This window comes from Fusarium vanettenii (genome assembly GCF_000151355.1).
Source record: "Fusarium vanettenii 77-13-4 chromosome 6 genomic scaffold NECHAsca_20_chr6_4_0, whole genome shotgun sequence".
NCBI classification, from domain to species: Eukaryota; Fungi; Ascomycota; class Sordariomycetes; order Hypocreales; family Nectriaceae; genus Fusarium; species Fusarium vanettenii.
The window spans coordinates 889,784-913,280 of NW_003315865.1; the positions used below are offsets into that span (position 1 = coordinate 889,784).

Below are 23,497 nucleotides of genomic sequence, written 5' to 3' on the forward strand. Positions count from 1 at the left end.
TCCTGAGGATGGCTCTCGCTTGCTGGCGAGGCCCTTTTGCTTAGAAGAAGGAGTCTCACACTGTTGGATGTCACTTCAACGTGGCGAGGATCGCGTAAGCTCGATTTGTTGGCTTCGCAACTTGCAGGTTGACGCAATGAAACATTGTATAGAATTAATCAATGCGACTAGGATCGTATAGGTGAAACCCAGCGCAGCAAACTCCGGCAAGACTTGCTAACGATGGGTCCCGCCTTGCCGATCTCGACTGTGCCCCTGTCGATTCGCAGAGATTACCTCCGCGGGCTCAGCCTTAGATCCGGGTCCATTTGTTTTTTCTCCTAGGGCTGGTCAGAGAAGGTGCCAACCAAGCTTCCTACTTGCTGACTGAACTAGAACTTCTACCGTTAGAGAATCTGACCATCCCCTTCCGCTATAACCGGGGTTCCTTTGTGGCGGCTTGGCCAGAGTTGCAGTCAGCGGCATGCAAGTTAATCGGATGTAAGATGGCGACTGTTGGTTAAGTCCGTTTTGGATGTTGATATGGAGAAGGGAGGCGAGTGTAGGAGACTTGGTAACTATATAACAGAGCTCGCCCAAGTTCATTCTGTGTCTCAGTTCAGTTCCACATCCAACAATCTCACAACCACCTCACAATGGCCTCGAACGCTCCCCAAGGCATGGCAGCCTACGCCGCCCCATCTCTCTTCCAGCCTCACAGAGCCCGTGACGCTATTCGAGATGCTCACAAGAAGAAGATTCCTCCTCTGCTGGGTTACTACGCTGGCCTTAGTGCCGTTCCCCTGACCCGACTCCTGGCCCCCATGAACTTTGACTGTGTCTGGATCGACTGGGAGCACACATCTTGCAACGTGGAGACCATGACGACCATGGTCCACGAGGCCATCTTTATGAGCCAGGGCCGTACTATTCCCTGGGTTAGAGTTCCTGGTCATGACCACGCTGCCATTGGATATGCCCTGGACGCCGGTGCGAGCATCGTCATCCCTCAGGTAAGTTGTTTGAGAGAAAGTAATTAGGTACAGGGCTAACCTTTGTCAAGGTCGAGACTGTGGAACAAGCAAAGCATGTCGTCTCATCTGCCAAGTACGGTACAAAGCAGAACGGCACTCGATCAGCTCCCCCATTCAGACTGCTCCCCTATATCACTGATACTCCTTATGACGCAACACGTGATCTCCACAAGTGTATCAACGACCAGGCCGCCATTATGATTCAGATCGAGACTCTTGAGGGTGAGTTGACAATTTGCATTTAGAACAAGGCCAGGCTCTAACATCCTATCTTAGGCATCAACAACCTTGACGCTATTCTCACCGAGGTCCCTGACATTGACCTTGTGTGGCTTGGCTCCCTCGACTGCCGTCTGAGCATGAACCTCCCCGGAAACATGGGCATGGGCGGTGAAGAGCAAGAGTGGTTGGACGCCCGCGACAAGTTCTTCTCCGTCTTGGACAAGCACGACAAGCCCTACTCTGGCTTTGCCTTTGGCGCTCCTCCATTCGGATCCCCCGAGGCTCTGAAGAAGGCTGCCGAGAGGATGAGCATGATCATCATGACTGCTGATGTGATGCACCTGATGGCCATGGGACAGGACCTGGCTCAGGCTCGGGAGATTGTTGCTGCTCCTGAGACTAAGGGAGAGACCAACGGGGAGACCAACGGGGAGAAGAAGGAGAATGGGGTCCGAGTTGAGAAGAACTAATGTATCTAACGAGTTTGGAATAATGAATGACGGGTTATAGATTTGGGTATTAAAACCATCACCTCAAAACTCCATCGAATGATAGCATGTATGCATTGAAGTGAACTTATAATGAGTGTGACTAGTTTGTTGCCTATTGCCCCCTGTCAAGTAAATCCACGTGTAGGTTAGCTGATTGCAAGGCACTGGTAAAAAAAGAACAACGAATGATTGACTAACATTATGCTTGTTATCAGGTAATTCAGGGTTGCTAGGACGTACCCGAGACATCCGGCCACCAACTAGAGCGCCGATAGATCCCATCATTCTACATAGGTTTTACGTCGTTGCCTGGTTATTTATTTTTCTCTCCTACTATGTTTCCTACTGTGTTTACTGCGTGACGTTCTACGGAATCACTCGAGGTATGAATGCGAATTCTCAACTCAAAGTGAGGGAGGCTGGGAAGGCCCTCTTGGCCAAGAGAGTGGAAACGTGCGCTACAAAAGGAATTGTGGGTACTACATACTTGTCTCTTTTCTTCTTTGTGTGTACCTATGTTGGTGGTTGATAAGACTTGGCTTATGTGTTACTTGCATATGGCATCTCTTCTCGGAGGCCTCCCACCCTAGAGGGTCGGTGTGAATACCAGCAGTGAGAAGAATATGCTCGCTGACGGCTCCAACCTTTAAAACTACACTTAAAACTCTAGACATGGTTATTTTAACGGCGTGCGAGCTTACTTGAGAGCTGTGTTGGGGGCGAGATACACACACTGAATGGTCATGAGGAGGGTGAAGTCATGAAGGAAAGGCAAAGCAGGTATGAGAGGAGCTATTTGAGACAGAACCAAGACCGAATCGCTGTGTCAAAGAAGAATCTAACATATCAACGTTACTCTGTCTGTTTTACTAGAGAAAAGATCATCATTATTTCAAATAGAGGCACCTTGATAGAGGCTCAGCGATGGTGACGTACACTCACCAACATGAAAATCGGAGCTAGGGTTGAGATATTCAGTAATTCCGAACAAGCATCATCAAACCCTGGCAAAGTCTTGGGGCTGGGGTCTGAAAGCATCAGCCAAGGAATGCACATTGGTTTTGGGTCAGTCTTGAAGCCTCGTCATGCTTTTTAGAGTCCCTGTATGGAATACGCAAGCAAGCGCTTATTTAAGCTTATCAATTAAAGTACATTGTACCCGTGCTTTCCGACGACACAACTTAATCAGTCATCCATTCCTAAGCCAAGAATGAGCCCAGGAGAAGAGTGACACGGTCAAAGCCGACTTGGAGTGACGCCGACACTCGGGATGCCAAGAGAAGAGCGTACGTCAGCTTCGAGGGGAGGTCGGGTTTAGCCCACTCGGATTTAACAAGATGCTTACAGATCATCCCATCCCGCCTCCGCCAACGGTGGGATTTTCTTTTACCCCCCCCTGTCTAGATGAATTTTGTCTTTTCGGCGGGTGATCACTTTTTCTCGTCGATCTGCCGGCTGCCAATCATGGCTGGGTAGGGTTTGAAAGAATGGTCGTGTGAGGGTCTGCCATTTTGTGCAGAGATCTGGTGTTTATCTGATGGGAATTGATCAATGTCAAAATGGCTGAGTGTTATTCTCAAACAAAGCCCGTGTAAAACGTCCATGCATTCATCCAGACTCACATCTTACACGAAACAAGTTACACTCACGTATCAAGGAGTCTACCGAATCGTCGGACATGCATGCTCCATAGATTGGACTCGCCCCGTCAAAGCCGGCCGGCCGGGTCCCGTTTCTCCATGACGAGGCCAGGGTGGCTTAGCATGCTTGGTATAAGTCTCTTTCTCGGACGCCAAGCACTTGGTGATGATGGGGTTGGTCCAAGCACTTATACTTTGTGCGCCCGGTGAGATAGACGGCTGGACCCTTTTTTTTCTTCCCTGTATATGAAGCATCTTTGGGAGATTTAAGACATTTAGGATCCCAAGTTGGCCGTGGGAATCAGTATCACGGCGAGGGTCATCTACACTGCAGAAGCCCCTCTCACACACACGATGAATCTCCCTGGTTTCTTGTTATACTTGCTTTCGATTTCTGTCTCCCTGCTGCATGTGCATGGTAAGTCCCCCGCCACAAAAAAAAGGTTACATGATGCACCTGTCGATCATGTGTAACTAACATGATCCTTCTTCAGCCTTGTCAATAGCCAGAAGCCCAATCCGCCACGCCTCCCTCATCCAGGACCTACACTTTTCTCAAAGTCCTAAAAGCCTTGACACCTCTTCAAATTTCCAAGTCGAATTCACTATATCAAAAGAAAGACAGAGGATCCAACTAAACCTGCAGCCAAGCCGCAACGTCATCTCGCGTCTCACAGACGTTCGACATGTTGGACCTGACGGGACCAGCGGGTTGTCAAACACCGTCATAGGACGAGGCTCGCCGCTCCTGTACAAGGGAGACGCCTTTATTTCCGATGTTGAGAAACAAACATGGAGGAAAGTAGGCTGGGCCCGGATCATGGTTCGTTCTCGGAACGGCCGATATTTTCTTGAAGGCGTCTTTAACCTTGACGGGGATTACCACCACATCTCGCCCAGCTCGAACCTTCGCCATAAGCAGTTCAAACTGGACGGTAAACTCCCTGCGACGGACGCTCCGTACATGGTGGTCTGGAAGGAGTCGGATAATGTCGAGCAAGACGGAGGCATCTTTCAACGATCGTTATCCAACGCGTCGATATGCGGCACTCAGAGTTTGGACCGCCGTTCGTTTTCTCTGGATCTGGATGACCGAGACGAAAAACGAGACACGCCACGTTATGGATTCGTCGAGCGTGTGCGTCGACAAAACGGAATTGGCCAGATCGATCCCGTGGACGTTATTGGAGACACGAGCGGGTGTCCATCGACAAGACGAGTAGCCATGATAGGAGTCGCCACGGATTGCTCGTACACGGCCGAGTTTGACTCACTCGAAGATGCTCGGGAGAACATCATCTCACAAATCAACATCGCCTCGCAGGTATACGAGGACGCCTTCAACATCTCCCTGGCCATCCGCAACTTGACCATCAGCGACTCCTCCTGTCCATCGTCAAGTTCCACCACAACAGCCTGGAACCTCCCCTGTTCATCAAATGCCGACATTTCTAGACGACTCAGCCTGTTTTCAGAGTGGAGAAGCCAATTCAGCGATGAGAACGCCGCATGGTCCCTGATGAGTGCCTGCGAGAGCGGCTCAACAGTCGGCATGGCCTGGATCGGCAACATCTGCAGTCGTGGAGGGAGATCGTGGCGAGGCGGAAGCTCTGTCGCGTCTGCCAACGTCGTTATTCGTACGGCTGCCGAGTGGCAGGTCTTTGCTCACGAGTTGGCGCACAACTTTGGAGCTTCTCACGATTGCACGTCCGAGACTTGCAGTGGGGATTCTCCTGTCGAGGGCTGCTGTCCCCTTAGCAGATCTACCTGTGATGCTAGTGGTCAGTACATCATGAACCCACGGAGTGGACGGGAGCTAGATGAATTCTCACCTTGTACTATTGGAACCATCTGCACGGCGATTGGAGATGACTTGATCGACACGAGCTGTCTTGTCGATGAAGACGATGCTCCTGATATCAACGAGAGTCAGTGTGGAAACGGCATTGTTGAACCAGGAGAGGCGTGCGACTGCGGTGGTGAAGAAGGATGCCCAGAGAGCTCATGCTGTAACCCTTCAACATGCCAGCTTCAGAGCGGCGCTGCGTGCGATCCAGCGACAGACGCCTGCTGTACAGACCAATGCCAGGTCGCGTCCAGTGGCCAAGTCTGCCGAGAGAGCACAGGTTCTTGTGACCCCGAGGAGACGTGCGATGGAGAATCGAGCCGATGTCCCGAAGACGAGCGAGATGACTCTTGCGGCGACGACAACGGCAACGGAGGCGGTTCCGGAGGCGGTGGTAGCGGAGGAGGAAGCGGAAGAAGCTGGTTCGACGAGAACAGAACCGTGGTGATTGCCGTCGCCGCCTCTGTTGGAGGTGTCATTGTCGCCCTCATTCTAGGCTGCTTCATCGCCTCGTGCGTGCGGAAGAGGAGGAGAAGAGTCGGAAACCGGCTTCAGAAGAATAGTCCTTTTGATCCTGCAAACAACCCCCCGCCTGTCGCTATGGGAGAGGCACCGGCCATGCCGCGGATGGTGCATCGTTATATGTAAATTTTGGAGTCTGGGATGCATTTAGCATGTTTTATGATTCACGATAAAGATATTATGTTACTTACCATAGATGCTTCTGCTGTTTGTCATCTGATTATGGAGGTTGAAGCCTGAGGCCGATGCATGTTTTTGGAAGCCATCACAAGAAAATGCACTATTTTGACTGCTAAGAAAAATCCACTGTGAGCTGGTCTAGCCGTGCTTGGTTAAGTTTCCTGATTCTGTTTGGGCCCGAGTTCAAAGAGGCACCAAACAACGAGAAGAGGAGCAGTAGATGCAGCTTGATCAAGATCTAGATCAAGATAAAGCGCCGTGCATTTTGTGTTTGGAAAGCCACGGAACCATGGCATACAATCTTATATTTGGATATCATAGACATTGCCATCTCTTCAGCTTTTGTCTGCTGGAGGTGAAATCACTGGATGCCACAAAGCACCTCGGTATCCGTCTGACATAGATGCTTGTGTAGACTGTAGACATGTCAACTGTCAAGTCAATACAGCTAGTTATGAGACTACGTATCTGCTTGCTTGCGCGGAGACTGCCAGAGTGTACTCATCCTCACCATTAAAGCACTAACTAAGACTCTATGAAAATAATATAAGAGCAGGCTAATCTCTTATCTGAATTTTGGTGAGTATAGCAAGAGACTCATGATAACTGGTCTAGATCCCTCCTCAGAACCCAATGGTAGTCCTCGCGCAAGCAAGGAGATACTACGTAGGCGCGTGACTACCATTTGTGCAGCAACCCATAGCTTCGGCAGAGGAATACACCGAAGACACCCTGTTCTTCGTCCCCCTTTATGTCGACTGAATGACACGGACTGTCCGCCCAGCTTTGCTATGAATGGGCCGGTTAACAAAGATCCACACTACACCTAGTTTCGGCTGAGAAAGAACAACGGGGTCTTTGCCGTTTATAGTTACATTCGGTGGTCGTTGCATTGACGTTTGCTATGCGACCCCTTGGCGCGGAGTCATTACTCGATTAGGGGTGCTCTAGAAGGTAAACTATTTGAACAGAGTGTTGATTTTGACCCGTGCTCGAGTTAAAAAGGGACGAGATGCATCGGCATATATATAACTGAGAGTCAAGCCGATGCAGGTTGGGGGCGGGGAAGAGGAGAATCCTACGAACCCCCAAAGTCCGGGGAGCAGATCACGGAAGCTTATTTGTGGGGTATAGGACCATGATGGTGTGGTTCATAGGTTAATTGCAACGATCTTCAAGGAAACCTTCTGTAAAGGGCCGAGGCTGGGGTTGAGCTTAACCACCTGTCATATTGGGACAAGGATAATCCTCCGCAGGAACCAGTTCAAGACCAGCAATATAAATAAAGTGACTAGGTCTTTTGAAACAACTCATCTGCAACCAGAAACAATGCATCTCAGGACTGGTATCGCGGCAGTTTGCTGCATGCTCGTTGGTGCATCAGCACTAACGGTGAAATCAACAAAGTCATGGACAATCGGCACTGATCTCCAAGGTCCCGAGCGACTCAACGGAGTGAGCTACCAGGAAGATGCTCTGATCACCTTTGGCGACCATCAATATGTCACCTTTTACGAGACGACCCCGGCTGGATACAATAACCACTATGTCAAGATTGGCCGTCGTCGTGTCAGCCCGTCGGTTGGCGACTGGGAATACTTGACTCTTACCGATTACGTCCAAAAGACCATGGACGGACATAATATGATTTCCATGGGTATTTCTGGCGACGGCAAGATTCATCTCAGCTTTGATCACCATGTCAGTGCACGAGCCAAATGGGTGGAGATGATTCACTGACCGTTTGTAGGACGTGCCATTGAACTACCGCGTGTCCAAGACGTCCATTGCAAAAGATGTCCCGTCATCGTGGACTGCGGACCTGTTTGGGCCTGTTGTTCACGAGCTTGCGGGATCTACGGGTCCTTACACGCCCTTGACTTATCCCAGGTTTGAATCATTGAGCAACGGTGACATGCTGATGGAATTCCGCATTGGACAGTGAGTGACACATTTACTGTGTGGGATGCCCTGCTGATTTTCAAAAGATCTGGCGCTGGTGATAGCTACATCCACCGATACAGCTCTTCCACTGGAAAGTGGCAAGCTTACGGAAAATACATTGAAGGAGATGACAACAACGCCTACATCAACGGTCTCAACTCCGTCAACGGAAAGTTGTACACCTCATGGACTGTTCGTGAAACACCAGATGCAAACACCAACCACGACGTCTTCTTTGCCTACTCCGATGATGACGGACGAACCTGGTTCAACACCAACGGCACCAAGCTTCCAAAGCCCATTTCAACATCCCTGGATAGCACACTGATCTGGGATATTCCTCAGAACAGCCGCATGGTGAACCAAGAGGGCCAGTTTGTGGATGCCAAGGGCAGGGTTCATGTTCTCATGCGGGATAACCTCAGTGGAGAACACCTCTACCAACACTATCTCAGGGATACAAACGGTAAGACAAAGCCAGAACCGTTCGTGTGACTGCACAGCTGACATGTACTGTAGGCAAGTGGACAAAGAATGCCATCAAGGTGAGCGGCATCAACGGTCCCGATCTCTTCGACCCACGTGGAAAGTTTGCAGGAGACAAGTCTGGCGAGCACCTCATCGCACTCCTCCCAGATGCAACGGCATTGAAGACTGGAATCTACGCATCCACGGCAACGGGAGGGTTCAAGGACTGGAAGTTTTTGGCTGATATTCCCAACACCTCCACCGAGCCCTTGTTTGATAACACTCGCCTCCGTGATAAGGGCATCTTGAGTGTGTTTGTGCGCCAGGCTGGGGGTTTTCCTGATAGGAAGTTGCAGGTCTGGGACTTTGAGCTTGCGTTTTGATTAGGGCTCAAAGAGGGCTACAAGATGCACAATACTCACTGTTGACTACCTGAAAGAGTGGCACAATATCTAGAAGCAAACACAGTGGTAGTACAAGAAACTATGACCCGATGGACCATCCAGACACTTGAAAATTGGAAGTATGGAAAGTGACTGGCCCGTGATCTTTTATATAAAAGGCAAAAATAAGCTAGCAAAGGCAAATAAAACACGCATTGATGTACCAGTAATCACGTCCTTTTACTGCTGACTTGCCAGTGACGTTGCAGGCACCGCGTTCCTAGCCAAAACTATCCGCGTCGCGCGCGTGACCCCCTCCTTGCACCTCAACTTCTCAACACCCAGCATTCGGCGTTTGCAAGGTGAATCACGACGCTTCTTTTCTCTAATCACTCCTTTCATGACCGGAAGAGGTCATATTTTCTCTCTTTTACCTTGTCGTCTTTTCTCAAAAATATTCTCGACTACTCTCCCTCTTCTCGCCTCTATCTGAGAAGCGTTTCACATCTGCTTCGTTCGTTCTGCACGGTATCATCGCGACATTACACGCTTCGCGAGCTTCGAGTCGCTTCACGCCGGCGTCTCTCTTACTTTGAATCTTTCCCTTCTCTCGGAGCTGTGCTCCACTCTAATGCGCACCTGGTAAACATCCCCGACCTTCTGAAGTGAAGATCTGTTGTGCTGACGATCGACCAAGGCGCTCGAAGCATCGTCTCTCTACTAACAAAGAAATAAACCATCATCGCCACGAGCATCTAGTCCTTGTTTCGGTGAGATGAACTCTCTTGCTTGAGCCGAACCGCGCTGACACTCATGTCAAGCAGACCTGACGTCCTCAAGTCTCTTCATCCAACGAGGCCCAGCATGTCTTCTCGACAAACTCCTGCCTCTCACCTGGCCCAGGATGGCCCTTCGACTGAGAGCATTCTCGCGATGCTCCGAACCCCTAGAGATGAGGTCTACACCCTCAGCCAGGACGGAAACACCTACATTCGCCCCCAGTGCCTGAGAGACACCCCCGTCGCCAAGCTGACCGAGAACAGCCCCTACTGGAGAAGCACCTGGCACTCTCTGGATGAGTACCTGGCCCAGGAAGAAGAGGAGGAGCGCCTCAAGAAGGAGACTGGCGCACGTCTCAAGCTTGACCCTTCCAACAAGTCCGTCGCCGCCGCTCACAAGCTTCACCAGGACAACGTCAGCAAGCACCGCCGCATTCGTGACATCTTTGGTCCTAACACTCGATACCACCCCAACCAGCTCGTGGCCAAGCACCACCTCCCCGATGATGGCCTCTGCCAGAAGGAGATCATGTACCGTCTAGCCTGCAAGATCTCGGACCTCCGCGTGCTCCACGAGAAGAACGAGCTGGCCATGGACCCATGGGACTTTATGCGCTGGAGAATCTCCAAGAAGATTCTCTCCTTCATCCCCTTCCCTGGAAGTTCTGCACGAGACAACATTCGAACCATTGTGTACAAGATCTGTGAGGACTGCGGATCTTCCCCCAACATGAAGCAGTACGAGGACGTCCTCCTGCGTGCCGCCATCCTTCGATCTGCGAATTACCAGAACAGAATCGCGAGCTTCACCACAAAGGGTGACAAGATCAAGGCGGGCAGTTCTGGAAGCGCTCAGCCTCGCTCCCGTGTTGCTTCTGGTGGCCGACCTCGAACTGGGAGCTTCTCAAGCGTTGTCTCCAACACCTCTTCGCGACCTCGGACTGGGAGCTTTTCCAATGCTGCTTCCAACACGTCCTCGCGACCTACTCTGCCTCCTCCTCGAGTTGACAAGCACCGCCCTCAACCTAGCGCGTACATGGGCATCAACGCTTGGAGAGAGCAGAAGAGACGCCAAGAGGCTGAGAAGAACAAGGAGTCCAACCAGGACTCCAACAAGGAGTCTGAGAAGTAGATACGACCAATGTTTCGTTTCTGCAAGAGCTCAAAGGTTAGTCTTATTCACTGTCCTCCCTTATTGTCCACTGCTAACTATTGTCCAGATCCATATGCCACATACTAGACACGAAAAGAAACATATTAGTTTATTCTCTCCTAAGGATAATCAATAAAATATGATTAAAATGCACAAAATCTTCTAGATTATTTTATCATTTTATGATATTCTTTGAAATTGATTTATTACACTTATGAAGCATTATTAGGTAACTCTCTTTGTCCTCTGGCGTTTTGTTTATTTCCTTGCCCCCGTGCGGCCATATCAAGCCAGCCCAATACCTGGATCAGCCCTGCTCTTTGTAACTCAAGTTGAAATTCGAGGTGGCTTCAAAATACTTTTTGACTGATCAGCAAAACCTCATGTCAATAATCGTCGTGGTTTCGACTGAAGAGTTGCTGACTTCGACCAACATATAACAAAGTCTTAGTACTCACTAAGCTCAACCACCACACCCTACAATGAGCACAAAACTCGCTGTAATATTAGCGCAATCCGCGACTCCCCATCTTCCCTTTTCCCCTTCTCTAGCAATGTAGAATTATAGCCGAGGTCGTGGCGATGCATGGTCAATCGGTTGCAACGGGTACATCGGGTATTGCGGGATCAAGAGAGGAGCCACACGTCATGAAGAGTCTCGGTCTTTCCCCGAGACGGTCAGATGGCTGTAACTTTGAGGTTTTGTTTCTAAGCAAGGGAAAGATCGAATGATATAAGAGGGGCTATTGTATTATGGTAGAAGCCTCTGTATTTGGATGAGTATGCCCAGTCGATCATCCACAAAGTTGCCAAGACGATCTAACACCCACAACAATTAAAGCAATTCAACCGCATTGCATACCCAGAGGGCAGATCGGGGCAACCCGCAATAAACCAAGGTATTTCTGTATGTGAACAACCTATCAACTACGCCTAACAAATAGCAGTTCATCATGAGTGTAACACGAGCAGCCTTGACAACAAGTCGAGCCCGGCTAACTCATCTGTTCCCATGGGTCACGTCACCCTTCATCGTCGGCGCGCCCATGCGTGTCATGTCAGGTCCAGACCTGGCCCTCGCCATCTCCAAAGCTGGAGGGCTGGGCTTCATCGGACCCGGCGCGAAGCCCGAAGACACGGCAAACGACTTGATCACAGTCAGGGAGCTGTTGAAGAATGCGCCTCCAAACACATTGCCGCAGTCGTTTCCATCTCAAGGTGTCCTTCCTGTTGGTGTGGGGTTCCAACTTTGGAATGGAGACCTCGATTCCGCGGTCCAGGCTGTTCAGCAGCATCGGCCCTGCGTGGCTTGGTTGTTTGCTCCTCGTCGGGGTCAGGAGGAGTTGGATGAGTGGGCCACTCGATTGCGCGAAGCTTCCCCCGGGATTCAGATCTGGACTCAAATTGGCACTGTCAAGGAGAGTATTGAAGCCGCCAAGAGTGACAATCGCCCAGATGTCCTAGTCATCCAAGGAGCAGAGGCGGGTGGCCACGGCAGAGCAAACGACGGCCTAGGAATCATGGCGCTGTTCCCCGAGATTGCAGACAAACTCAAGGACTCGGGCATCACGCTGATCGCGGCTGGAGGCATCGCCGACGGCAGGGGAGTTGCAGCTGCCCTCGCTCTAGGAGCTGCAGGCGCAGCAATGGGAACCCGCTTCCTAGCAGCCACCGAAACCCGTATCAACAAGGGCTACCAACGGGAAGTCGTGCGGGCTTCCGACGGAGCACAGTGCACCACTCGGACGATGCTGTACAACCACCTCCGCGGCACGATGGGTTGGCCAGAGCAGTACAGCCCCCGCGGGATCGTCAATCAGAGCTGGCACGACCAGCAGGCGGGCGTCGCGTTTGACGAGCTGAAACTCCGCCACGACGAGGCTGCCAAGACCGGCGAGAAGGGTTGGGGGCCCGAGGGGCGGTTGGCGACTTATGCAGGCGCCGCGGTCGGTCTCGTGCATGAGGTTGAAGACGCCGGGCTCCTCGTTCAGCGGATACAGTGTGAGACTAGAGACATCGTGAGGAGGGTTGCAGAGGAAGCTGTGTGAATGTATCTGTACCACAGGGCGGTAGCAAAAAGATGGGGTTTATGCATGCAGGAACTTGTAGATTGCAACTCGGGTGTATACAGTGTTTATCAAGGCCTGCGTTAAGGAGAATCAAACGGTAAAGATTTTTCATCCAAGACAAAGCGTTGTTTGCTCGCTTTGTTTGCTTCTGTTTCCACTGTAGAGAATTAATGACGTCCAATCTCTACAGAGCCTTGTACGACGGTGATGAGGTTCACCGACGTGCATTAGTTAGACCAATCATTTCAATCAATCTTTCTGCTTACGTGTAGGACAGGGCTTTTCCTCTTCCCTCTTTTCTCTTCTCGCTGTCCTCTTATACTCTCTTCTTTCTCAGCTCTCTTCACCTCATAACTATCAACACCGACCCTCTCACAAACAACTCCTTCATTACATTCCCATCTCCCATCAACTCCTCACTTGTCTCTTTTCAACTCAGAAACACATCAGTCATGTCTCAATCCAAACTCGTTTCATTCCCAAAGTTCCCTCACCTGGCCAATGAGCTTCAAGACCTCGTCTGGGAATGGTCTCTCAAGGACCGCCCCGGGGCTGCTCACTTTGCCCAGCTCGGATCACAGAAACTCAAAAGTCGAGAGCCCAATGGAGAGGTAGGGTCCTTTTGGACCATGACCATGATTGAGGAGCTCACGTGGTGTAAGCCACCTCCTGAGCTCGTGGAGCTGTGTCCTCGCCGTGAGACGCACCTCGACATCCTGCTTCAGACGTGCAAGCAATCACGCCGTATCGCTACCCGACATCAAAAGTCATGGGGTCCTGAGGGCACGCTTCAGCTCTACGACCCTCGTGACAAGAACCGTGTAAACACGTGGGATTTTGCAAGAGATTTCAAACGCATACCCCCTCAAGTGGACACCAGCCGCGGAATCTATCACTTCAAGTTCCTGCCCCCACGACTCTTTGATCTTCCATCTCGCCACCTGGACAACTCTCGAGACCTCATCATCTTGGGACCGGAGTGGATAGGCGTCGGGAAAGAGTTTCAGAAACTCACCATTTTCACCAAGACGGATTGGCAAGTTCCTGTCCCGCGAGTTCCATATCTCGCTCTCTCCTACACGACCCGCTTCCATGAGTCCCTCAACAGCGAATTGTCACTGGCCACTTCGTTTCTTCGCCTCCGCGCAGAGGTGCTGTATGTCCTCATCAACCCTGATGAGTTTGACGACGATCACAATCCTGTGGACACGGATGAAGCACGGAAGACGGTCAAGGATAGGCGCAAGGTTCTCGAAACGCCTTTTCCAAAGCGCCCGGGAGCCGAGAGTCTCGTTGCTGCAGCCCCGGATAGCTTCTGGTATGGGCCGAGGGAGTACTACACCCTCAGCTGGGACGACCTCGAGGAAAAGATGATGGGTTCCGCGCGTTGGAGACAACTTGCTGGGGCGATTGAGAAGGCAAGGCAGATGGAGAAGAATTACTGCCTTGGGTGCATTTGCATTGACTGTAACAGGAGGGCTGAGACGTACCCTGCCATTTGGAAGGTCATGTCTTGGAGGGACCACGAGAAGGGGATCTTTGTCCACACAGATGGGAAGGGAGCTGAAACCCAGGAACATTCGTTCATTCATAGTACGTGAGAGTAGCAAGTGGGTTGATGATTATGAGTGTTCGGGTGTGGTGCATTAGGTTGGGTATTAGCCCTTGGAGTTCCAGTGTGTAACGGGTGCGGGATACTTGGCGCAGCATTGACTGCCGGCGGGATGCCAAACAGTTTTGTGAATATTCTCAAGTTACAAAGATAATTAAGTGTGTTGCTCTGGCGTTGAACATTGTACCTTTCTTGTTGAAAACAGTCACTACACGGAACAAGATCAACTCCAAAATGTTCAAAATTCACTATGCTAAGTCAGCGAGCCTTTGACAAGTCTCGCATTTACAGATGCTTCCTCGGGGTTTACTCGATGTTGCAGTTGGCAGCCAACCAACTCGTGCAATTCTGCTCAAACGCCATTCTTGTTGAGCCTGCTCCAGTTTGCCAGTCGTAGTTCGGAAACCTGGTGAGCATGTCAATTAGGACCTGTCTAAGGCCGGCAAAGTTTGCCCCGGCTTTGAGAGTTACTCTCCTCCACTCGGTGGAATCTAGACGCGAGAACAGGGGTGTGATCAGCCTTCTTTCAGCTAAAGAGAAACGGGAATATGATGGAATAGTTCGAGGACTTACCAGTCTGTAGCGTGAGTTTGATCATGTAATCCAACTCGAGACTCTTGCCAATCTTGCGCGTCACGTAGTAAAGCCCGTTGGGGCCAGGAATCTGCAGAGTGCGAGTCGGGTTAGGGGAGAGCACGTTCTCGACCTTCCTAGAGGGAATCGGTTAGTAATCAACGGCTGTAGATTGTCGTCAGGCCAAACGCGTGTTTTGTACTTGAAGTTTGGGTTGAGCGTCGTGTATGAAGACTCGCCGTCGCCGAACTTGATATGGAAATAGAGCTCCGGGTTGCCGTTCGCATCATCCTCATCGCCCCCAGTTAGCCTAACCCACAAGAAAGCTCATTGTAATAGCAACAAGCAACAAAGCAAGTCACAGGGATCATAGAACATACCCTGGCAATACCATGCGACCAGTTAGGGTCAGGAGTGACTATAAAGTAACACCGGTTCGCCATTTTTTCAATATGAGAACCAGGGTATTTTTACACTTTCATGAGCTTAATGATGTGTTGCGGAGGAGATGTGCTGATAGAGACTGATTACAAGAGCCAAGAGAACGAGTTTATTTATACTTGCCTTGGGGCATTCCAGCGCGGTCTGTTTTCTACAGAGAAGACCGGTCCAGAACAGCCCAGCTAAAAAAGAGTTCAGTTCCAGCCAGCCACATGATCAATAGTTTTCTGTTCCTTGTCAATGAGTCTGGCGAGCAGGTGAGGTTAATACATGCATGAAGACGTGTCTGGCTAGAACGTTCCATGTCTTGGATGTATTGGTTGGTTCAGCTCGCCACAAGTGCCACGAAGACATAGGCATGGCCACACCATGAGACAATCACGGAAGTCAATTAAGTCTAGAATGACAGCTGATACTACGCTTGCAGTTGTGATCGCCTATTGCCGTGTTGTAGGATGGGACTCACTCAGCCCGCCTAGGCTCAAGTTCTGAAGATCTCAGCGCTCGCTCAACGGCAGCTTAGCCCAAAGGCAAGAACTCGACTCTATAAATAGAAGTTCACTTTCGTGTGCTTAAGTTTAGTCTCCGGATTATATGGGAGGCTGCCGTAACTCGTATTCAGCCCAAGCTTGGAGGCTCTTTTGATGATCAAGGGTTTTCGGTAACCATCTGGAGTTTCCTAGATTGGACGTGCTGGGGCATCTCATCCTTTCTGCCAGCCCTCCCTTCTTCTCTTCTTCTTTATCCATTCAACGAAACTCTTTCAAATACTAATCTCAGTATTCAGTGATGGATAGCTATGTCTCATGCTCGGCCTGCAAGCATGTTTTTGGCCGGCACGCCAAGCGCTATATAAAGCTTTATATAAATTAATCCTAGTATTATACTAAATTACCATAAAGTATTACTGGTAATAGTCTAACACCTGTATTATCTTACTAATAATCCTCATCTAATACATGTAGTAGTCTAGTATGATCCGACCTCCCAGATGACGTCCATGAAGTTTTCTGCGGTACCCCTGAACGCCAAGCAGACCACGCGACACCATCAACAACCGCTCTAGAAATCAAAAGACAGGATGGAATACAGAAAGAAGAACCGGAAGACACGGAACACGGACGCAATCTACATTCCCGCTGGTGCTGGAATAGCTAAACACAGACATCACCAAGGCTAGGGGCAGAGCCAGCAGATCAATGCGTTTGACAATTCCAAACCCCAGGCGACTTTTGATTTCTTATCGATGACTGAAAATCACCCCGAGTGACTGGATTTCTTCACAGCATTGACCAACGGTCTCCCCGTGTCTAACCGCTCAAGATTTGTTCCGAGTATTTCCAAAACCCTTGGCCAGTACATCGTAGAGTGCCAACTATTGTGAGGTGTTATAAACACGTTTGGAGCCTCCCAGAGGGAGTGATCCGAAGGCAGCGGCTCGGGGTCGGTAACATCAAGTGCTGCCCCTCGAATCTGGCCAGTCTTCAGAGCCTCAGTCAGAGCCTCAGTATCCACATGCTTCCCACGCCCGACATTAGACAGAAAGGTCTTATTCTTGCTTAGAATCTTGAACTGAGAGGAAGAAATGATGCCGCTCGTTTCTTGAGTCAGTGGCAGGCAAACAACCAGAATGTCGAGTTTCTGGTCCAAGAAGTTATCAATATCCGCCCTACTCGAGCCATGAAACCACTTGGCAGGGATCAAGCCATTAGGGTCTCCGGTTCCAGGCACACAATAGCTTGAATCCTTGCGAGACTCTGGAGTAGGGCGTTCTGTCCGCGTGAATGCGTAGACCTCCATGCCCATGGCGCTGGCAACGCGTGCACACTGGCGGCCGATGCAGCCATAACCCAGAATTCCCCTACACAAGGATGAGTTAGTTCATGGCACCTAAAGCCCTGGAATAACTTGCATTCGTGAGCCAGCCGAGTCTGTGGCTTTGTGTTCGAAGCAGGCTTTCCACCGCTGAGCTTCCATATTGCGGGCGTGTTCAAGGAATTGTCTCTGGTTCATAATCCAGGTACCAATAACCCATTCGGCAATCTGTGGCCTAGGAGTAGGATTTGGTTAGTTTTTGCAGCTTAATGCACTATTTTCAGTTGGAAAGATTGGATGGGCACTCACGGGTGGGCACCGTTGGCAGAGCAAAAGACAACATCCGGATCCTGAAAGGAAGGATGATTGACCCAAAGGTCAAATCCGGCCGACGAGACTTGTACAAAGCGCAGTTTAGGTGCGAGTGATGGTGACGGCGGGAAATAAGTGCAGACCATCGTGACGCCATCCCATTTATCGGGAGAGATGTCAGTTGGTGTCAGAAGGCGTCCGTCTGACAAAGCCTTCACCCAGCGTACCTCGATATATGGCAACTTTCGGCGTATTCGGTCTATCCATTGCAGATCTGGATCAACTGGTATGAATACAAGAAGGACATCCTGCTTTGGTGTGGTTTTAGTCATGCTGTGAGCCTAGGCCAGGCCGATGGCAGCAAACAAATAACCCAACACAAGATAAAGACAGAAAGAAGAAATTGGGACGCAAACGCAAATCACACGGCTTGGGAAATGATATTATTCTCCGGGAGTTCCCAGCATATGTAGTGGCCAGCTTACATTGTGGAATCATGTGGGTGATGCTATCAGCGCCCTGTCAATGGGAGTATCCTGCAGCCTCGACAGACCAACGGACATGGCGTTTATTAATTTTTTAAATCAGAAGCCTCTCATTCATAGATTTTATTGAGCCGAGCTTCACTGACTAAAATAAAGAGAAATCATCCCAGGTGCACCAATGGGGTGTCCATCTAAGTCGGTTTTCAGGTCGCCGGGATTCCTGACATGGAAGTCAAGATCTCTCAGTAGAGCCCTTATCACAACTCACTACCATATTTTTTGACTCGTTTTAGCAAACAACCAGCCAAAATAGGTCTTCACGTTAATAATCGCCAAACTCCTTTAACTCCCTCAAGTCCGAGGGCGGACGCTGACAATTCACCATGGGCCCCGTCAACAGGGCGCAACGACATGTTCATCCGGAGCGGGGCGTTGATAAGTCAATCATCGTTGACGCCTACCCTCCTAGCTTCGGCCTGGACTCCCAGTCATCCATAGCCAGTCTGTCGGTCTTGCAAAGAAGCATGCTCATTCTTCTTGATGAACCTTCTTCTTTGGGGTAACAAGTCCATGAAAACCAGCAAAAGCCATAGGTCAAGTTTTGGACCTACGTACAGCAAACACAGTGTGGCGCCGTTGACTACAGTGGGTCTCAAAAAGTAACGACACATTCCGGGTTTCCCCGCTGTATCAGTACCACCACCAAATGAGACTACATCTTCAGCGCCTTATTGCGCAGCCAAATGAGGGCCAGTTGCATCGTATTCTATATCAATCTATAGATAATTGAGAGCTGCATCTTTTGGTGTATCTAATACTTAGTATACCAGCCGTGGGCGCGCACAACAGCCTGCATTCTTCGCTTCATTGAGTTGACTAGGTTATCAATGACTTCCGGCTCAATCTCTTCCCACAGCTCGATCGCAGCTGCAATAAGAGCCTGCTTTGCTTCGTCGGTCTTGGGCATATATGTGAGCTCTGGATATCGCTTGCAAATCCTCTCTTTGAGGATTGCCCATAGGTTTTCTATGGGGTTGAGATCCGGGCTACAAGGCGGCCAGTCTACCACCTCGGCCCTTCGACTCTCACACCACTCATAGATCCAGTCTCGTACGATGTGGGCTGTAAATGTGCTGGCGTTGTCATGTTGGAAGTAACTATTCCTTGTCACAATCCGGGGAAGGTATCGCTGTAAGCATGCGAGGATAATCTGCGCAGTTACTCCGCCGCGAGGGCTTTCTGGATCGCCGGCCAGGGGGACCATCGGGAGGCGCCTGCGATGATTGAAAGCGCTGAAGAATATCTGTGAGTGCCTTGTCGGTCGTACGCGTGTCTGAACATTCCGTCTGAAGAGTCTCTCGTGCTAGAAATAGTCAGAAAAGTCGCAGTTATGAGAAGAACATATACCGGTTTACAGAAGACCCACGTACGCCTCTGGCCCTCTCCTCGAGCGATGATAACCTCATCAGAGAAGGTCCATTTCTCCCAAAAGTCCTCAGCCATATGAACATACCGCCGTGCAAAGCGTAGACGCTTTCTGGCGTTGGCTTCACTAAGGAAAGGTCGAAGAAGAGACTTATAATGCATGATTCCTTCTTTTCGTAGGTATGAGATTAAAGTCGCCCTACAGCAGCTTAACCCAGCTTCCTCAATCAATTCACGTATCTGAAGATGAGGATCTTGGGCAATAACCCTCAAAATTCTCCTTCTTTCCCTCTCTCCAATGATGCGCGGCCGGCCGGACTTGGGTTGGTCCGCGGCACTCTCTTGGTCGCGATATCTTCGTACCACACCGTAAATTGCATGTCGAGAGACGCCCTCTTCCCGCGCGATCTGGGCGGCCGACACGCCCGAATTGTATCTCCAAACAATCCTCGTTCGCGTATGAGGAGAATGATGTCTTTTTGGGGCCATTTGGACGTAAATTGACTGCGTGATGAACGATTGAAGTTGGTGATGATTTTGGTGGAGGTAGAAGTAAAAGCGGGGTACGGGAAAATGTGTCGTTACTTTTTGAGACCCACTGTACATGCATATGCGTGTTTAGAACCCTGACCACTTCTTTATGGCTTCCCACGAGACATCAAGCCATGATCTAGACCGAGGCCTCTGGTCCTTTGATCTCCTCAACGATGAATTTACCTTGCCTGCAAGACATAATGCAGCCGATAATGCCAGCCTTGACCCATTACAGGCATCCCCAGCAGACGTTAGCGAGGATGCGTGGTGGGCCCCTCTTCCAGCTGAGTTGGATATCGGATTCCAAGAACCAGTTAGTCTTGGCGAAAACGGGCAGCATCTAAACGATTTCACTTCCCTTTTAAACCTGACAAACGATGCGTCGTCCTCATCGTTTGCCCACCCTCATCGGCTTGAGCAGAATCCTGTCTTATCTTCACCAGAAGCATGCCAGACCACTCACCCCACGACCAGCCCAGATGTGGACGATGTGGTTACCCCTCCCAAGATCGGCACCAGGTTCACCAGAGAGTCTATCCGCATACTGAAAAGCTGGCTCGCGGCCCACAAAGACTCGCCCTATCCCGATGAAGCTCAGAAGAGACGTCTTCAAGAGAGGACAGGGCTCAACAGGACACAACTTATGAACTGGCTGGCCAACGCCCGCCGTCGTAATAAGAGTTTGGGTTTGCGAACTGCTTCTTCTGAACAATTCGAGCAGCCAAGACCTATCTCAATCCCTCGACCACCCACCCCAGCCTTTCGGGATGGTTCCTCGTTGAATCCCCTCGAGCGATGGGTCGAGTCTCCACCAGAACATGAGCCAGCTTCGGCTTTTGATATTGCAAGGGCTGTTGCTTCCAACTCTTCATTCAATGAGGGTAAGCCATTAGTTTATCTATACCATATTGGACTATCCTGACTTTAATAGAATCAGCCGGTTCACCCAGCTTCGACCCATCGGGTTACCCTCATAGAACTCCCTCAGCTGGAAGTGTCGACACTTCAAGATCCAGTGGCGGATCTTTCTCCTCTGCAAATTCATACGGGAGTCAGTCATCACTAAAAACATTTGAACCCTTTCGGCATGCTCGCTCCCGCCGCAGAAAGCGAGCCTTCAAACGCAGCGGTCCCAGAACTCCCTTGAGCGCAGCTGGCAAGACATTTCAGTGCACGTTCTGCACAGAAACTTTCGGGAGGAAATATGACTGGCAGCGGCATGAAAACTCGTTACATCTACCTCTGGAAAGATGGATATGTGCACCTGCTGGCCCTTGCTGCCCGAACCCAACCAATGACAACTTGGAAAGTTGTGTGTTCTGTGGACTGGCCAACCCAAGCGATCAACACATCGAGAGTCACCACTATTCCGAGTGTCAGGATCGAGCTCCTGAAGAGAGAACCTTTAACCGAAAGGATCATCTGAGGCAGCATCTGCGGCTATTTCATAATGTCAGTTATTCAGAATGGTCTATGCAGCAATGGAGAGTTCCAACGCCAAATATCCGCTCACGGTGTGGCTTCTGTCATCGGACTATGACTAGTTGGGAAGAACGGGCTGACCACCTGGCAAACCATTTCAAACTAGGCAAAACGATGGCTGATTGGGATGGAGACTGGGGTTTCGATCTCCCCATTCTTCAGATTATCGAGAATGCTATCCCTCCGTGTAAGAATATCAACACTTCAACTTTGCAGATTCCCGCTAACGCTACAAAAGACATCATCGAAACCGAACGCCATACCCCGTTTCCGTTTCAAGGGAGCAGAGCACCCGTTGAAACACCAAGAAGTGCATACGAGCTTATCAAGCTTGAACTGGCCTATTTCATGCAAAAGTACTTTGACAACAACGGAAACATGCCAACAATTGAAACTATGCAACTTGAAGCTTGCCGCATCATTCTAGCTTCAAAGACTGGCGCAGAACGAGAAGAAAAAAGTCAGGCATCATGGCTGGAGGATCTCATCTTGTCAAATCAAGATCTCCTCCAGAAGGCACGTCTAGGTTCTATCCGGTCCCCGAGAGAGAGCAGGCTGTCTTCCATGAAAATCAACGGGAAGATTGACATGTTTGAGGGATGTGCTTTTGAATCCCAGCTCCAGGATTTCGTGCGTGCTCGAACCTCTGAAACTCCAATCACCGATCACGAGCTTCAACAGGAGGCATGTCGCGTTGTCGTGAACATAGAGAAGATATCGCTCACGCCCTCTGATTTTATTGCAACTTGGCTGGCTCGGCTCATACACTCCTCTACTGACTGGTTATACCATTTCCGTCAACGGATGACTATTCCCCAAATTAGCGAAGTCGATACGAAATTCTCCAGTGCATCTCACGACTATGCTCAACTCGACTTGACAAGGGACACCCAGACCAGGAGCAGTCAGGATCTAGACAAGGAGATGGGGGGCCTATCTCCTCCCACTCTCGGGATGCCTTGCAAGGCGCGCTCACAAACCGAAGCCGACTTCTGGTTATCTGCCTTCCACTCCTTCCCAGAACCCACGAAGCACGCCCCAGTACAAACAACCGCAGCATTACACCCTAACCCTACGGCTTCAGATGGCAAGGCAAGCGGCGTGAGCAACAGTGAAGTAATGCAAAGGAGCAGTGATCAGCAGTCCCTCCTTGACGCCCGCTCCATCATGATGAAAACAAACGGCTTCTTCTTAGGTGGCCCAAACTTTTATCGTTGGATTGCTGAGGAGCTTCACCGTTGGGCGATTGCAACCATGTCTCCTCACAATCCAGCTCAGCATGTCCCGACAGATGAAGAGATTCAACATTATGCTCGGTGGATAGCTTACAATGAGTGAGTCAAGGTTCCAATATTCGCGAGCTTCTAGCTGACACTTTGTAGCGGCGATCCTCTCAATCAGACAGTGGCGGATAATCCTTACTGGCTTGCACACTTCAAGCGAAAAGCAGGCATTGCAGGGAATGAATCAGGGGATAAGGAGCCCGGATAAGGGGTGGGCGTCGGGCCGTATTCGAGGTGTACATATCCGTGCTTAATAGCTAGCTACCTACTGTAGCTTGAATTTCGACTAATACGCTTAACTACGAACCGTAGTCTTGAAGCGCTGTCCCCCCTTCGAATCGAACCTTTTTTTAATGGTTTTAAGAAGGCGAGTTCTTGAAAGATGAACGCCTAGTTACCTCAGCATAGATATGCTTCTAAGGGGTTCATAGCAGAAATCCAATTGAGTCCAATGGTGGGCTTTTACATACGTACTTGAGGTGAGGAGATGCGCCAACCTATCAATTGCTAATAGCAACTCGCTGAGTCGAGGATTAAGAACATTGCAGGAGTGAGGTGAAGAATGAAAAGGAAAAAAGACGCGTATTCAGCAGCTATGTTTGACCCGAACAGGCTTATCTGAAGTTTTGTCATGAAGGGATGCTCCAAACGCTGAGTGTGAGCTATGAAAGCAAGGATGAGGTTGAGGAGCCTCGGTGGGCTGAGAATGAGGAACAAACCGGATCAGGGGTCTGACTAAGCCTTGAGTGCGAGGAGAGATAGCAGGCGGAAAAAATGGCAAATGACTTTGATAAGACTATTTTTCAAGTCAATTGAGTCGAATGT

The 23,497-nt window shown here is 50.1% G+C and overlaps 8 protein-coding genes across 8 annotated transcripts; 6 read left to right on the top strand and 2 right to left on the bottom strand.

The window, feature by feature from the left end:
• Positions 1–635: 635 nt before the first annotated feature.
• NECHADRAFT_81671 (uncharacterized protein) lies at positions 636–1,705 on the top strand (the record flags this gene model as incomplete). The annotated part of the gene is made up of 3 exons (XM_003044721.1): positions 636–992; positions 1,043–1,235; positions 1,290–1,705. 3 exons carry the CDS (start codon positions 636–638, stop codon positions 1,703–1,705), a joined length of 966 nt encoding a protein of 321 aa, XP_003044767.1.
• A 1,984-nt stretch (positions 1,706–3,689) lies between these two features.
• Positions 3,690–6,028, top strand: NECHADRAFT_100895 (uncharacterized protein). The gene is made up of 2 exons (XM_003044722.1): positions 3,690–3,784; positions 3,861–6,028. The coding sequence occupies exons 1-2, from the start codon at positions 3,721–3,723 to the stop codon at positions 5,858–5,860; spliced, it is 2,064 nt and encodes a 687-aa protein (XP_003044768.1). The 5' UTR covers positions 3,690–3,720; the 3' UTR covers positions 5,861–6,028.
• Positions 6,029–7,243: 1,215 nt separating this feature from the next.
• Positions 7,244–8,709, top strand: NECHADRAFT_43140 (uncharacterized protein; the record flags this gene model as incomplete). The annotated part of the gene is made up of 4 exons (XM_003044723.1): positions 7,244–7,615; positions 7,665–7,855; positions 7,903–8,324; positions 8,378–8,709. 4 exons carry the CDS (start codon positions 7,244–7,246, stop codon positions 8,707–8,709), a joined length of 1,317 nt encoding a protein of 438 aa, XP_003044769.1.
• An 864-nt stretch (positions 8,710–9,573) lies between these two features.
• Positions 9,574–10,620, top strand: NECHADRAFT_81674 (uncharacterized protein; the record flags this gene model as incomplete). The annotated part of the gene is made up of 1 exon (XM_003044724.1): positions 9,574–10,620. The coding sequence occupies one exon, from the start codon at positions 9,574–9,576 to the stop codon at positions 10,618–10,620; it is 1,047 nt and encodes a 348-aa protein (XP_003044770.1).
• Positions 10,621–11,594: 974 nt separating this feature from the next.
• Positions 11,595–12,689, top strand: NECHADRAFT_42834 (uncharacterized protein; the record flags this gene model as incomplete). The annotated part of the gene is made up of 1 exon (XM_003044725.1): positions 11,595–12,689. The coding sequence occupies one exon, from the start codon at positions 11,595–11,597 to the stop codon at positions 12,687–12,689; it is 1,095 nt and encodes a 364-aa protein (XP_003044771.1).
• Positions 12,690–14,628: 1,939 nt separating this feature from the next.
• On the bottom strand, positions 14,629–15,338 carry NECHADRAFT_81676 (uncharacterized protein; the record flags this gene model as incomplete). Its single annotated transcript, XM_003045133.1, has 4 exons — positions 14,629–14,813; positions 14,896–15,032; positions 15,098–15,221; positions 15,287–15,338. 4 exons carry the CDS (start codon positions 15,336–15,338, stop codon positions 14,629–14,631), a joined length of 498 nt encoding a protein of 165 aa, XP_003045179.1.
• Positions 15,339–16,593: 1,255 nt separating this feature from the next.
• On the bottom strand, positions 16,594–17,795 carry NECHADRAFT_81677 (uncharacterized protein; the record flags this gene model as incomplete). The annotated part of the gene is made up of 3 exons (XM_003045134.1): positions 16,594–17,163; positions 17,245–17,386; positions 17,461–17,795. The coding sequence occupies 3 exons, from the start codon at positions 17,793–17,795 to the stop codon at positions 16,594–16,596; spliced, it is 1,047 nt and encodes a 348-aa protein (XP_003045180.1).
• A 2,218-nt stretch (positions 17,796–20,013) lies between these two features.
• NECHADRAFT_44194 (uncharacterized protein) lies at positions 20,014–22,880 on the top strand (the record flags this gene model as incomplete). The annotated part of the gene is made up of 5 exons (XM_003044726.1): positions 20,014–20,788; positions 20,839–21,574; positions 21,701–22,490; positions 22,533–22,723; positions 22,772–22,880. 5 exons carry the CDS (start codon positions 20,014–20,016, stop codon positions 22,878–22,880), a joined length of 2,601 nt encoding a protein of 866 aa, XP_003044772.1.
• Between the last annotated feature and the right edge of the window lie 617 nt (positions 22,881–23,497).

Coding starts and splice junctions, on each gene's coding strand:
- NECHADRAFT_100895 (XM_003044722.1), top strand. CDS start 3,721: ATGAATCTCCCTGGTTTCTTGTTATACTTGCTTTCGATTTCTGTCTCC. Junction 3,785..3,860: donor CTCCCTGCTGCATGTGCATG/GTAAGTCCCCCG, acceptor ATCCTTCTTCAG/CCTTGTCAATAGCCAGAAGC.